The sequence below is a fragment of the Podarcis liolepis genome (assembly GCF_965112155.1).
Source record: "Podarcis liolepis genome assembly, chromosome: 7".
Taxonomy (NCBI): domain Eukaryota; kingdom Metazoa; phylum Chordata; class Lepidosauria; order Squamata; family Lacertidae; genus Podarcis; species Podarcis liolepis.
Window position 1 is genome coordinate 91,238,748 of NC_139561.1, and position 14,418 is coordinate 91,253,165.

Here is a 14,418-nt window from a genome sequence, read left to right on the forward strand (position 1 = left end):
TGAGGCATGTCAGGCCAAAAAAACTCTGTAAATTTCACACCTACGCTCACAGGGTCTGAACTGGCAGGGGCTGACCAAGAATGAGACCTTGGGGTCGTAAGTAGACAAAGATGTCAAGTATGTGTGAGCTGTAAAAAAAAGGCAAATTCCATGCTACTAGGGATGATGATGATGATAATTATTTATTTATTTATTTATTTATTTATTTATTTATACCCCGCCCATCTGGCTGGGCTTCCCCAGCCACTCTGGGCAGCTTCCAACCAAATATTAAAATACAGTAAAGCATCAAACATTAAAAGCTTCCCTAAACAGGGCTGCCTTCAGATGTCTTCTAAAAGTCTGGTAGTTGTTTTTCTCTTTGACATCTGGTGGGAGGGCATTCCACAGGGCTGGTGCCACCACCGAGAAGGCCCTCTGCCTGGTTCCCTGTAACTTGGCTTCTTGCAGGGAGGGAACTGCCAGAAGGCCCTCAGCACTGGACCTCAGTGTCCGGGCAGAACGATGGGGGTGGAGACGCTCCTTCAGGTATACTGGGCCTTTGAGGCCGTTTAGGGCTTTAAAGGTCAGCACCAACACTTTGAATTGTGCTCGGAAACGTACTGGGAGCCAATGTAGATCTTTCAAGTCCGGTGTTATGTGGTCTTGGTGGCCACTCCCAGTCACCAGTCTGGCTGCTGCATTCTGGATTAGTTGTAGTTTCCGGGTCACCTTCAAAGGGAGCCCCATGTAGAGCGCATTGCAGTAGTCCAAGCGGGAGATAACCAGATAATTGGATAATTCAGAAATGGGTTCAAAATAAAACTGCTCATAGAATGCCGTTGTGCAAATCTGTGATCTGGTTGCGTTTGGGACACTGTGTGTTGTTCTGGTTGCCTTAACTCAGAAAAGACATAGCAGAGTTTGGAAAAGGTACAGAAAACCGCATCTGAGATGATCAAGGGGAGGGACTCTCCTATGAATAAAAGGTTGCAGCGTTTGGGACCTCTGAGTTTAGGAGAAAGTCGTGTAAGTGGCAACATGATAGTTTATAAAATTATTCATGGCATGGAGAAAGTAGCGTCAGGAAAATTTTGTCTCACTCTCTCACCGCCCTGGAACTAACGGGTGTCTGAGGAGGGAGCCAAATGTTGGAAGATTCGAGACTGATAAAAGGAAGGACTTCTTCACACAGCGCAGAGTTAGCCTGTGGAACTCCCTCCCTCATGAGGCAGGGATGGCCACCAACTTACCGTATTTTTCATCCCATAGGGTGCTCTGGCCCATAGGACATACCCAGTTTTTTTGGGGGGGAAATAAAGGAATTTTTTTCCCCTTTATTTTCCCCCCCAAAACCAGGTCGGGGAATCCAAACCAGGTCGGGGAACAGCGGGATGGCAGCGCTCCGCCTCCCCGCTGTCCCCCGAGCTTGTGGGGCTGGCGCTGGGGAGAAGCGCGCGTCTCCCCAGCGCCAGCCTCCAAACCAGATCGGGGAACAGCGGGATGGCGGCGCTGCGCCTCCCCGCTGTCCCCCAAGCTTGTGGGCTGCAGGCTGCTGCCCGCAAGCCTTGTGAGCCCGCGGGAACTCCTACCGGGCTTGCAAGGCTTGCGGATAGCTTCCTGAAGCCTGGAGAGCGAGAGGGGTCGGTGCACACCGACCCCTCTCGCTCCCCAGGCTTCAGCGAAAGCCTGCATTCGCCCCATAGGACGCACACACATTTCCCCTTCATTTTTGGAGGGGGGAAAAGTGCATCCTATAGGGCGAAAAATATGGTAACTTAAAAGAGGATGAGAAAAATTCATTGCTATCGGGGGCTACTAGCCAAAATGGGTGTGTTGTTGATTTCCCCAAAGGCACCTGGTTTTCACTGAGCTTAAGGCCGGAAGCTGGGTTAAACCAGGATTGAGGGATTTCTGTGGCTTTTCCAGGTAGCATTGGACTACAACTCCCATAATCCCCGGCAGCCAGCTGTGGCAGAGGAGTACGGCTTCCATCATCCCTCCCAGCGTATTTATTTATCACCAGTTTACCCTCTAAGATGTTCAGGGTGGTTTGGCCTCGCTCCTTCCCCACTTTATCCCTCGCAACAACAGCCCTGTGAGGTAGCTTAGGATGAAAGAGAATGTTATTGGCTAGCCAATGAACTTAATTGTAGAATTTGTTGTTGTTGAGTCGTTTAGTCATGTCTGCCTCTTCGTGACCCCCTGGACCAGAGCACACCGGGCACTCCTGTCTTCCACTGCCTCCCACAGTTTGGTCAAACTCATGCTGGTAGCTTCGAGAACACTGTCCCACCATCTCGTCCTCTGTTGTCCCCTTCTCCTTGTGCCCTCCATCTTTCCCAACATCACGGTCTTTTCCAGGGAGTCTTCTCTTCTCATGAGGAGGCCGAAGTCTTGGAGCCTCAGCTTCAGGATCTGTCCTTCCAGTGAGCACTCAGGGCTGATTTCCTTCAGAATGGACAGGTTTGATCTTCTTGCAGTCCATGGGACTCTCAAGAGTCTCCTCCAGCACCAGAATTCAAAAGCATCCATTCTTCGGCGATCAGCCTTCTTTTTGGTCCAGCTCTTACTTCCATACATCACTACTGGGAAAACCAGAGCTTTATCTATACGTACCTTTGTTGGCAAGGTGATGTCTCTACTTTTTAAGATGCTGTCTAGGTTTGTCATTGCTTTTCTCCCAAGGAGCAGGCGTCTTTTAATTTCGTGGCTGCTGTCACCATCTGCAGTGATCATGGAGCCCAAGAAAGTAAAATCTCTCACTGCCTCCATTTCTTCCCCTTCTATTTGCCAGGAGGTGATGGGACCAGTGGCCATTATCTTCTTTTTTTATGTTGAGCTTCAGACCATATTTTGCACTCTCCTCTTTCACCCTCATTAAAAGGTTCTTTAATTCCTCCTCACTTTCTGCCATCAAGGTTGTGTCATCTGCATATCTGAGGTTGTTGATATTTCTTCCGGCAATCTTAATTCTGCCTAGGGATTCATCCAGCCCAGCCTTTCGCATGATGAATTCTGCATATAAGTTAAATAAGCAGGGAGACAATATACAGCCTTGTCGTACTCCTTTCCCAATTTTTAATTGTAGAACAGGTGGCTTAAAATGTGGGCCGTATTTCTCAAAGTCCCCAAACCTATTTCACAAGTCTCCAAATCTTATCCTTGGTCAGGCGTTTGTTGGTTCCCATTTCCCCGTTGGGTATATATACGTATTTAGCTGACTCTCAGCCATCTGGCCGCTCCTGTCCTGTTGCATCTTGCCTTGAGCAGGCAGCCGTTCAACAGGGGCAGCTGTCTGTGGCAAAGTGAGCTGCTCCTGATGGATTTCTGCCTGGCTCTCAGTGCTGTTAAAGCAGGAGAGCTGGGGGGAGCAGAGGAGGCTGGAGACAAGAGGAAGAAGCCCAGAGGCTCCAGGGGCAAGCACGTGCCTTTGCCCCCCCCCCCCCGCCACTGGCCCCTGAGGACCCATATAAGGCTGGACCTCTGGGGAATCCAGGCAGAAGGGGCTGCGGAAACTCTTTTCCCTGCCAACATTACATTTCTCCTGCCTCTTGTTTGGGGCTTCTGTGACTTGATGCTTTCCAGAACTTTCCATCCACACCGATGGAGGCCATGTGTCAGGATCTCGCTGTGTTTGTGACAGGCCTCACAAGGCATGCTTCTGAATTCCGTGGAAAAAAATTTGCAGCATCTCAACTGGGGTTGCCAACTTTTTTTCTTGCTCCTGCTCCTCTGCCTTTAACTGCAGCCATGCACATCAATTGCGAGTGGTTTTTTTTAGGGGGAAGTTAAAATTTTCCAGCAAAGGTATGCTTCTTCAATAGACAGGGGAGAGCATCACTTGCCCCCCCCCCTTTTGGCATGTTAGGATGCAGAGGAGCAAGGCTAGTTTTTTAAATAAAAAAGTGGCAACCCTGATGGCTGTCGGGTCAAAAAGTTGGAGTCCACAAATTGAGAGCAATTTCTTAAGGAACGTGCCCTTTTCTGAGTCCCCTGCTCTCCAGTTACAGAACCCATTGCCGAGTGATATCAGGCAGCCCTCATCTCTGGTGTCTGTGAAATGGGCCTTAAGAACTCATTTATTTATGCATTTGGGGGGCAGTTTTGTCATAAAAGCAATACAGAAAGCTTTTAAATAAATAAACATTGCAGTATAACATTGCAGTCCTCAGACTGTCAACTTCTCTCTTTTAAAACTGAGCACAGAGAAGAATAGGGTTCTGTTCATGTTTGCATAATGGAGAAATGCAATTTGCTTAATGCCATCGGAACAGCTCCTTCCTCTTCCTCGGGTAGTGTTTTCTTCAGATGGGAATGGAGTGTTTTCTACCTGCTTTTTACCAGCTACTGTTCTAAATTTGACTGTATTGAAAGAAGTTCGGGGCTGGGATATTGTGTGTGTGTTTGTAAATATTTTTTATTTCATTTTACGATGCGTAAAAATAAAAAGATGAAGAACAAAACTGGAAACTAAGCGTGTGGAATGTGTACGCAGGGGTCAAAATAATGAAAATCTAAGTACAGTGGTACCTTGGTTCTCAAACTTTATCCGTTCCGGAAGTTCACTCCAAAACCAAAACGTTCCAAAACCAAGGTGCACATTCCCATAGAAAGCAATGCGAAATGGATTAATCCGTTCCAGACTTTTAAAAACAACCCCCCAAACAGCAACGTAACATGAATTTTACTATCTAACGAGACCATCGATCCATAAAATGAAAGCATTAAACAATGTACAGTGGTGCCTCGCAAGACGAAATTAATTCGTTCCGCAAGTTTTTTCTTCTTGCGAGTTTTTCGTCTTGCGAAGCACGGTTTCCCATAGGAATGCATTGAAAATCAATTAATGCGTTCCTAGGGAAACCGCTTGCCAGGCTGGCGGTGCGGAGAAGGGCTTTTCTCCCCACCGCAAGCCTTCAGGACAGGTACGGGAACAGAGGGGAAGGGGCGCAGTGCTTCTCCTCTGTTCCCGGGGCTTGCGTGGGAGGAGGGTTTTTCCTCCCCACCGCCAACATTCAGAACAGCATTCTGAATGTTGGCGGTGGGAAGGAAAACCCTCCTCCCACCCCAAGTCTTCAGGAAAGCCATCCGAAGCTGGGCGGCGGGAGGAGGCATCCCCCCCCCCCGCCCGGCATCGGAGCTTCGTTCCGAAGCCGGGTGGCGGGAGGAGGTCCGAGGACAGTGGGGAAGCCGTGCTGCGCTTCCCCGCTGTCCCGGAGATTTCCCTATGGGCTGTCGTCTTGCGAAGCAAGCCCATAGGGAAATTCGTTTTGCGAAGCGCCTCCAAAACGGAAAACCCTTTCGTCTAGCGGGTTTTCCGTCTTGCGAGGCGTTCGTCTTGCGGGGTACCACTGTACTTCAGTTACACAGTCAATCAGCAGCTGAACTGGGTTCCACACAGTCACAAAAAAAAAAAAATGAAAGCTGCAATAATGAAAAATGTATAGCAAAAACAGATGTCAGCGTAGCACTCAAAACAGAAGTGTAACACTCAGATCAGAAGCATAGCACTCAAAACAGAGCATGTTCTGCTTCCGAAAAACGTTCGCAAACTGGAACACTTACTTCCAGGTTTGTAGTGTTTGGGTTCCAAGTTGTTTGAGTTCCAAGGCGCTTGAGAACCAAGGTGCCGCTGTAAAGAACATTGACGTTATTTGGTGGTTTGTGAAATAAATAAGGGAATTATCGAGTCAAGTTCCAGATGTGCCAGCCTGCGATGAGAGTTGTTTTGAAAATGTCGATTCTGCTATATATGTAGCCAAAGAATGCAGGTCGTCCCTGTTGAAATCTCAATTTATGTGTAATTTTCTCGATTGTATCTCAGTTCCGGACTGAGTGCTACCCAGCGCCCAGTGTAAAATTCTGGGCTGTTTTTCCATTGAGCTGCAATTAGCATTTGAGTGACAAAGGAAGTAAAAGGAGGTGGATAACACTTAAGGATTTATTATGTTTTCTGAATGCATTGGAAAATTTATATCGAAAGGTTTATTGTTTTGTGTACATTCAATTGTAAGATAAAACATATGCGATGGGACTTGACAGGAAGTCAAAACTGAAGAAAAGGTTTTGTACGATAAAAAAGGGGGGAAATATTTATTTTCATTTTTATCATTATTAATTTTGTGTGTGTGTGTTTTGTATGGAATGTTTGGGAGGAAATAAGGTAGTAAATAACAAAAAACAAACAAAATATTGATGCATGTAATTTTTATTTCTCAATTGTATTTTGTGGTAGTATGGTTGTAATGTTTTTTGTAGCATAAAATCATTCAGTAAAAATTATTTTTTTTCAAAAAGAGCTGCAATTAGCTATCCTAGGTGCCAAGATCATATAGAAGCCTAGTTCTTTTGACGATGCATCTTACACTGGTACCCTCAAAGTGTGTGTGTCTGTGTTGCCCCACGCTTTTCCTGGTGGGGGTCTTTGTGCCCTGGCTTAGCCTCACTCTCTCCTTCCTGTTTCCCCCACCTCCCTGAACCCAGTGAGTCTGTCGTCTGCACCACCCGAGCCACTGTGATGCTGTATGACGATGCCAACAAGAAATGGGTGCCCGCGGGGAGCGGACCCCAGGCCTTCAGCCGCATCCAGATCTACCACAGCCCCGTCAACAACACGTTCAGGGTCGTGGGGAGAAAGATGCAGCCGGACCAACAGGTAAGGACCACAGCAAAGATGAGGGAGGGAAGAGGAGGTCTGCCCCTCCTGTGATGTTAGAGCAGACTTCCTCACCCTCGGTCATCCAGATGCTTTGAGACTACACTTCCCATCATCCCTGACCACTGGTCCTGCTAGCTAGGGATCATGGGAGTTGTAGGCCAAAAACACCTGAAGGGCTGAGGTTGAGGAAGCCTGTGTTAGAGCAACTCCAGTGTCGCCATAGCAACCCCCCTGGCTCTGGTACCCAAAAGGGCTCTTTCTCTTTATTTTTCCCTCTCCTGGAGTGCATGGTTCTGTGTTCGGGGCTCTCCCCTATTTATTTATGTAATTTCGTAGAATTTATACCTGCCTCAAAGCTGTTTACAAAACTGTAAAATTACAGGCTAATAGATTAGAAGAAAATTAAATTCAGCAGTAAACTAAAAACCAGATGGACGCACGTGTCCATGTTCCCAACCTCTCCAGGTACAAATAAATGTTTTTAGCATGCACCGAAAAGGGTGCTGTGAAGTCGCCTGCCTGCTGTCAACAGGCAGGGAGTTCCAATAGTGCCACACTAAAATATCGACTTCCAACCCCCTGCAAAGAGGAGAGGGAGGGGAAGGATTTGGGGGGGAGCTGGCTAGGTCACTTCATCGTTCGCATCCCCTTTTGCACTTTGTTAAACCACTGCATGTTTTCAAGGAGTCCTTGGCCTTCCGACAACTCCCCGCGAATCTGAGTTTGCTGCCATGCCCATTTTACAGACGGAGCAAACTGAGGCTGCTGTCAACAGGCAGGGAGTTCCAATAGGGCCACACTAAATTATCGACTTCTTACAAACGCGGAATGGAGATGGTAGCTCAGACTTTCCCATCCTCTTATTTTGACCCGCTGAATATCTTGCCGTTACAAAAGGAAGGAACCGAAGGAGCAGCAGAGCCTCGCTTGGCTCTCAGGTCGCGTCAAAGGGGTCAGGTCTTGGCACCGGAAAGGGGTCAGGTTTGGCACCAGGGGAGGGTCCCACAGCAGCCCAGAGGAGACCCTTCTGCCAGTCACTGCTTCTTATCTGAAGCCCATGGCACCCACACTGGCGGCTCCTTTGCACCCATTACGCCGACCTGCTCGGTCCAGCCTTTGCCAACCAGGGAGGTTTCCGCTATTTTGGACCACGATGCCCATCGGTCTCATCAACAAATCACTTTGCTGGCTGGCGCTGATGGGAACCGCAGTCCAAAATGCTTGTTCACCCTGCCTGAGGCTGATGGATGTTGTAGTCTTTATGAGGCAGCTGCAGGGCACCAAGTTGGCAAACTCCCTCTTGGCTCAGCTTTTTTTTTAACGCCCCCCTTCCCTCTCCCAAAGGTGGTCATCAACAGCCCCATCGTGAAAGGGCTAAAATACAACCAGGCTACGCCCAACTTTCACCAGTGGCGAGATGCCCGCCAAGTCTGGGGGCTCAACTTTGGCACCAAAGAGGACGCTAGCCAGTTTGCTGGTGGGATGATGGCTGCCCTGGAGGCTCTGGATTCAGGTGAGGGGGAGATGGAAGAATCGGGGCATCTTGCTGGGGGTCCTGGAAAGGTTTTCCATCTTGCCGGGGATTGTTGTTGTTTAGTCGTGTCCGCCTCTTTGTGACCCCCTGGACCAGAGCACGCCAGGCCCTCCTGTCTTCCACTGCCTCCCGCAGTTTGGTCAAACTTATGCTGGTCGCTTCGAGAACACTGTCCCACCATCTCGTCCTCTGTCGCCCCCTTCTCCTTGTGCCCTCCATCTTTCCCAACATCAGGGTCTTTTCCAGGGAGTCTTCTCTTCTCATGAGGTGGCCAAAGTACTGGAGACTCAGCTTCAGGATCTGTCCTTCCAGTGAGCACTCAGGGCTGATTTCCTTCAGAATGGAGAAGTTTGATCTTCTTGCAGTCCATGGGACTCTCAAGAGTCTCCCCCAGCACCATAATTCAAAAGCATCAATTCTTCGGCGATCAGCCTTCTTTGTGGTCCAGCTCTCACTTCCATACATCACTACTGGGAAAACCAGAGCTTTAACTATACGGACCTTTGTTGGCAAGGTGATGTCTCTACTTTTTAAGATGCTGCCTAAGTTTGTCATTGTCTTGCAGGCATACTCAGCCTTAAACTTGCAAGGGAGAAGGGCGAGACCCACCCTGGTCTGGTCTGCCAAACTGGCTCTAAATCCTGATTTTTTCACACCCCGCAGGGAACTCAACAGCTCCACGGCCCATCCAGAACGGCCCCACAGCGGAAGAAATGGCAGAGCAGCAGAAAAGGTACTTCGTGCTCTGTGGAACTCCCTGCTACTGCGTTGTTTTACTGCCCTGAGCAATGCCTTGCCGGGCCTCAGCCTACTCCAGTTTAGTACCAAGCTTAGGTTCACAGGGACTGATGGGTTGGCAGAGGCTGGCCCAGGCTGCGTCCTCGGTGCTTGTGCTCTCAAAAGAGGCACAAGCCTCAATTCCTTTAAGATCATAGAATGGTAGCGTTGGAGGGGAAAGGGTCATCTAGTCCAACCCCCTGCAAAGAGGGGAGGGAGGGGAAGGATTTTGGGGGGAGCAGGCTAGGTCACTTTTTATGTTTAATAGGATATTGTATTTTAATATTCTGTTGGAAGCCGTCCAGAATGGTTGGGGAAACCCTGCCAGATGGCCAGGGTAATAATAATAATAATAATAATAATAATAATAATAATAATAATAATAATAATAATTATTAATTACTTCATCGTTCACATCTCCTTTTGCACTTTGTTAAATTGCTGCATGTTTTCAAGGAGTCCTTGGCTTTCCGACAAATCCCCGCGAATCTGAGGTTGCTGCCGTGCCCATTTTACAGACGGAGCAAACTGAGGCTGCAAAGCAGCTCACCCCTGAGGGCCACCCGATTGAGTCCCTTGGCTGAGGCGGACACTGTAACCAAGCCCCTCTCCCCAAATCCAGTGGGCCTCCCTCTCGCCAGCTTTTCCTTCCCTTGGCCCCCAGTTCAAATCATGCCTCCCTATTTAGCTCTGATTCATTCTCGGCCAGAATGGAAAGGGCATACAGCAGCCTCAGTCCCCAGCTGAGAGACCCCTGGGAGAGACCCCTGCCTCTGCAACCCTGGAGAGCAGCTGCCGGCCCGTGCAGGCAATACTGGGGGTCCGATCCGGTACGCAGGTCAGCAGACAATTGCTGCTAATTCCCCCAGCCCTCCTTCCTGCCTCCATGCGCAGCAGAGGGCGTTCCCAGCTTAGCTGCTAATCGGCTTGAGGGGTCATCGGGTCACCCGGCCGCCCCACTCGCCGCCTCCATTCCGGCCGCCTGTTCCCAGCGTGCGCAGAGCACCCTGTTCCTGGAGGGCTGCCCCCCACCCGCCCCAGCTCCTGGCCATGTGTGGCTTTGCAGTGTCCGGGATTCTGCCCGAGCCGCCGCAGAAGTGAGTGGCAGCAATTGGGGAGGGGGCTGAAAACAGGAGAGGGTGGGGGACCGTGCCCAGATGGGCCTCATCCTGCCCAGCCGCCGCTCCTGGGCCCTCAGACTGCAGGGGGGCTCCTGATTTTCTCTTTTCTCCCCCCCCCCAAACTCCAGGCAGCAGCAGCAGCAGCAGCAGCTGGAGAGGGAGCAACAGGAGCAAGCCGAGCGAGAGAGGCGGGTGACAATCTCAGGTGGGTCCCTGGGGTGGGGTGGGGGGTGACGAGCAGCACCCAGGGGGTGACCCCAACCCTCCCTCCCTCTCCTAGGCGAGTGTGGGGTGCAAAACCCCTTTTCCGTTTCAGGACCTTGGCTGGTAATGGCTCCGGGGAGAGACTTGGAAATGTGCTTTGAGGTTTATGGGGGGTTTTGCGGGGGGGGGGGTGCCCTCGACAAAGCCTTTCCGCCCCCCAACATAAGTGGGGTGACCTCGCTCCCGAAAGTCTGTGGGTGGGAGGAGGCCGGCCGGCCTCTGAGCGCCTGAAGAATAAACAATTGGTTTAGTGTGGATTAACGCGCCCAGGCTGAGGATTTGGGGGGGGGGGGAGAATGGGATGGAGGGCGTTCTGCTAAACGCTCAAGCTCACATCGTCACCTATGCCTAAAGCAGTACGGCCCTCCAAGCATCCTGGGAACTGTAGTTTGTGGTGGGTGCTGGGGGTTGTCAGGAGAGCACTATATCCCCCTTCCGGAGGTACAATTGTCAGTGGTTTTAACAGTCACCCCCCCCTTCCCAGGGATCTCTGGGAATTGTCGCTCTGTGTGGGGAAGAGGGAAATTTGGGAATTGTAGTTCTGGGAGGGGGAAGGGGGAGTTCTGGGAGTTGTAGTTCTGGGAGGGGGAAGGAGTAATTCTGGGAATTGTAGTTCTGGGAGTGGAAGAGGGAGTTCTGGGAGTTGTAGTTCTGGGAGGGGGGAGGGGGAGTTCTGGGAGTTGTAGTTCTAGGAGGGGGAAGGGAGCTCTGGGAATCATGGCTGTGGGAGGGGAAATAGCACCCTTAACATACTACAACTCCCAGTATCCTTTGGAGGAAGCCGCGGCTGTTTAAAGAGCTATCGTAGTGCTTTAAATGTGACGTGCGGATGTGACCTAAGAAAATACCTTGGGCTGGGCACACAGGTGTTCTACGCTTGTGGGGTGGCTGTGATGAGGTGCCTCACTTTGCCCCTCTATGGATGCAACCCCACATTCTGCAGAACTGTGTAGCGTTGGAAAGGGACCCCGTGGGGTCATCCAGCTCAACCCCCTGCCGTGCTGGAGCCACAACCGAAACTTCTCTTGTTGCAGTGCCTGCAGGGACCCCTTCGGGAGGAGGACCCCCGCCCCCACCAGGACCCCCGCCCGCCCCACCATGCCCGCCCCCGGGCCCACCACCAGGAGCACCGGCTGGGCCACCACCACCTCCGGGACCTCCGCCGCCGCCCGGCCCTCCGCCTGGCCCCCCTGGCCCTCCACCTCCAGGAGGGGGGCCGCCCCCTGCGCCGCCCCTCCCGCCTCCCCAGGGCCCGGCGGGAGGGGGCGGCCCACCCTCCGGCTTGGCTGCTGCCCTCGCAGGGGCAAAGCTCAAGAAAGTTGGCAAGGTGAGTACAGACAACTCCGCGGGTGGCGGGAATTGTAGTTCAGGCGCCCGGTTTCCCCCAAGGCTGTAGGTGGGAGTTGTAGTTGGGCACCCTCTCGGCGCCTTAACACTTAACCCTGTTCTTCTTCCGCAGGAGGAGGCGCCAAAGGCCGCGGCTGGCGCGGCGCCCCCGCCGAGTGGAGGGGGAGGCGGGGGGCTCATGGAGGAAATGAGCGCCATGTTGGCGCGGCGGTGAGTGCGGAGGAACCTCGCGGGGCGGGTGGGTGGGTGGCAGTGAGGGGGCCTGGCTCAGTGGCGCAGAGTACCAGTCTTCCTATTTAAATCCAAGACTCTTGAGGACTAGGATCTTAGCTCTCAATTTGTCAAGGAAAAGATCCTGGCTCTGAGGTGCATCATGCAAAAGGGCCCAGGATCAGACCCTGGCAGCAGTTCCAGGTAGGGCTGAGGACCCAGGTGAGACGGAGCCCCTTTCTGGGCTCAGGCAAGGCCTGTTTTTCTCCCAATAGTCATAGGAGAAGCTAGCCAAACTCCTTTTTCTCCGTCTTGCGCCCTGCTTGGAACAGGGCGGCCCACAAGTGTAGTAATTTCATAAGCAGGAATGTGTTTGGCTGAAAAGTGCACAGAGAAGGCGTCTGCCTGGTGTCAAGTGGCAGGGAGTTTCACAGTCTAGCCGCCACACTAAAAGCTAGATTTATTACAAACACAGAAGGGGTGTTCTATGACAGGGCTGCTTCCATAGATCGATGAGAGGGCATCTAGGCAGTGAGGCGATCTTGGAACAACCCGTTTCTCTCTCTTCCCCCCCCCCCCTGTCTCCCCAGGAGGAAAGTTGCGGATCAGGGTGAGAAACCCATTCCAAAGAAAGATGAAGGTCCTGTAAGTACCCGGCCCCCCCTTCCCTGCCCCATAGGGTCTAGTTTGAGAACCAGAAGTTTAGAAATCTGGGTTTCATTCATTCCCCCTTGCAAAATTCATTCATTTATTATTTCAACGCAGTTTTCCCAATGCTGGATTGAAAATAAAAACACACCTCGAATTGATATATGAAAGACAAATAAAATCAAGAAAAAAAACCCACCAAATATGGAACAGATTAAAAAAATACCTTTCTAAGTGTCTGCACAGGTTTGTCTGAACAAGGATGTTTTCAGCTAGAGCTGAAAAAGGGGTTCAGCGAAGGCGCCTGCTCCATCTCATGAGGCAGGGAGTTCCAAAGGGCAAACAACCGAGTTCTTGCAAATGCAGAAAAGGGGCATTATTGGCTGCTGTGTAGTAGGGCCAGTTTATATGGCGCCTTTTCCTGCAAGGTGGCAAACATTGCCCTCTCCCTTCCCAGTTCACTACAACAACAACAACGACAGCCCTGGGAGGCGGGTTGGGCTGAGAGGCAGCGATTGGCGTCCCTCTCTGGTTTTTGCTTTGCAAAGCAGGAGGGTCCCCCTGGGTGTGGGACTAAGGTTGGTGGCTTCTCATGTCTCATTTGCCATCTCTGTTTCTTCCCCTGCAGCAAAACGACACGGACGCTGGTGCCAAGACCACAGGTAGGCAAAGGAACCCCGAAGGCGGGCGATAGACTAGGGTGGGCACAAGGCCCTCAGGCCAGCGGAAGACCCACCGCATGGCTTGCCATGGCTACTGGGTTCAAATCCTGATTGCGGCTTCCCCTTTTGAGGCATTTGGCTCTCCCTGGGGAAAAGAGGACACTGGAATAGATTTATTACGTGTGGGTTAAACCACAGAGCTCAGGGCTTGCCGATCAGAAGGTCGGCGGTTCGAATCCCCGCCACGGGGTGAGCTCCCGTTGCTCAGTCCCTGCTCCTGCCAGCCTAGCAGTTCGAAAGCACCTCAAAGTGCAAGTAGATAAATAGGTACCGCTCCGGCAGGAAGGTAAGCGGCATTTCCATGCGCTGCTCTGGTTTGCCAGAAGCGGCTTAGTCATGCTGGCCACATGACCCGGAAGCTGTACGCCGGCTCCCTTGGCCAATAAAGTGAGATGAGCGCCGCAACCCCAGAGTCGGCCATGACTGGACCTAACGGTCAGGGGTCCCTTTACCTTTAACTTTATCCAGCTTTCAGATTGGGAAAGGTTATGGAAATCTGATTTGAAATTCTTGGCGCGTTGTACGCTGAAAGGAAACTATATGATGTGCTGGTAGTATTTGACTCCTAGTAAGGTAGGATGTGGGTGGCGTTGTGGGTTAAACCACTGAGCCTCTTGGGCTTGCTGATCGGCAGGTCAGCGGTTCGAATCCCCGCCACGGGGTGAGCTCCCGTTGCTCGGTCCCTGCTCCTGCCAACCTAGCTGTTCGAAAGCACATCAAAGTGCGAGTAGATAAATAGGTACCACTCCGGCGGGAAGGTAAATGGCGTTTCCGTGCGCTGCTCTGGTTCACCAGAAGCGGCTTAGTCACGCTGGCCACATGACCCGGAAGCTGTACGCCGGCTCCCTCGGCCAAGAAAGCGAGATGAGCGCCGCAACCCCAGAGTCGGCCATGACTGGACCTAACGGTCAGGGGTCCCTTTACCTTTAACTTTATCCAGCTTTCAGATTGGGAAAGGTTATGGAAATCTGATTTGAAATTCTTGGCGCGTTGTACGCTGAAAGGAAACTATATGATGTGCTGGTAGTATTTGACTCCTAGTAAGGTAGGATGTGGGTGGCGTTGTGGGTTAAACCACTGAGCCTCTTGGGCTTGCTGATCGGCAGGTCAGCGGTTCGAATCCCCGCCACGGGGTGAGCTCCCGTTGCTCGGTCC

The 14,418-nt window shown here is 51.5% G+C and overlaps 2 protein-coding genes and 1 long non-coding RNA gene across 8 annotated transcripts in view; all 3 read left to right on the forward strand.

Annotated features, from left to right (window-relative positions):
• LOC310712949 overlaps positions 1-14,418 on the forward strand; it is a 2,318,697-nt gene that overhangs the window by 108,398 nt on the left and 2,195,881 nt on the right. The gene's annotated exons all lie outside the window — the stretch shown is intronic.
• LOC310712937 (amino acid transporter heavy chain SLC3A2-like) overlaps positions 1-14,418 on the forward strand; it is a 128,534-nt gene that overhangs the window by 65,580 nt on the left and 48,536 nt on the right. The window lies entirely within an intron of this gene.
• The window catches only part of VASP (vasodilator stimulated phosphoprotein), a 47,304-nt gene that overhangs the window by 27,392 nt on the left and 5,494 nt on the right, over positions 1-14,418 (forward strand). For 4 of the 6 annotated variants that reach the window (XM_083516272.1, XM_083516271.1, XM_083516268.1 and 1 more), the window contains 8 exons: positions 6,466-6,637; positions 7,985-8,153; positions 8,838-8,914; positions 10,214-10,277; positions 11,371-11,663; positions 11,796-11,893; positions 12,484-12,538; positions 13,170-13,203. In XM_083516272.1, coding sequence (XP_083372398.1) covers positions 6,466-6,637; positions 7,985-8,153; positions 8,838-8,914; positions 10,214-10,277; positions 11,371-11,663; positions 11,796-11,893; positions 12,484-12,538; positions 13,170-13,203 — 962 coding nt within the window. The remainder of the gene's footprint in view (positions 1-6,465; positions 6,638-7,984; positions 8,154-8,837; positions 8,915-10,213; positions 10,278-11,370; positions 11,664-11,795; positions 11,894-12,483; positions 12,539-13,169; positions 13,204-14,418) is intronic. The other 2 variants (XM_083516269.1, XM_083516273.1) reach the window with 1 other exon arrangement.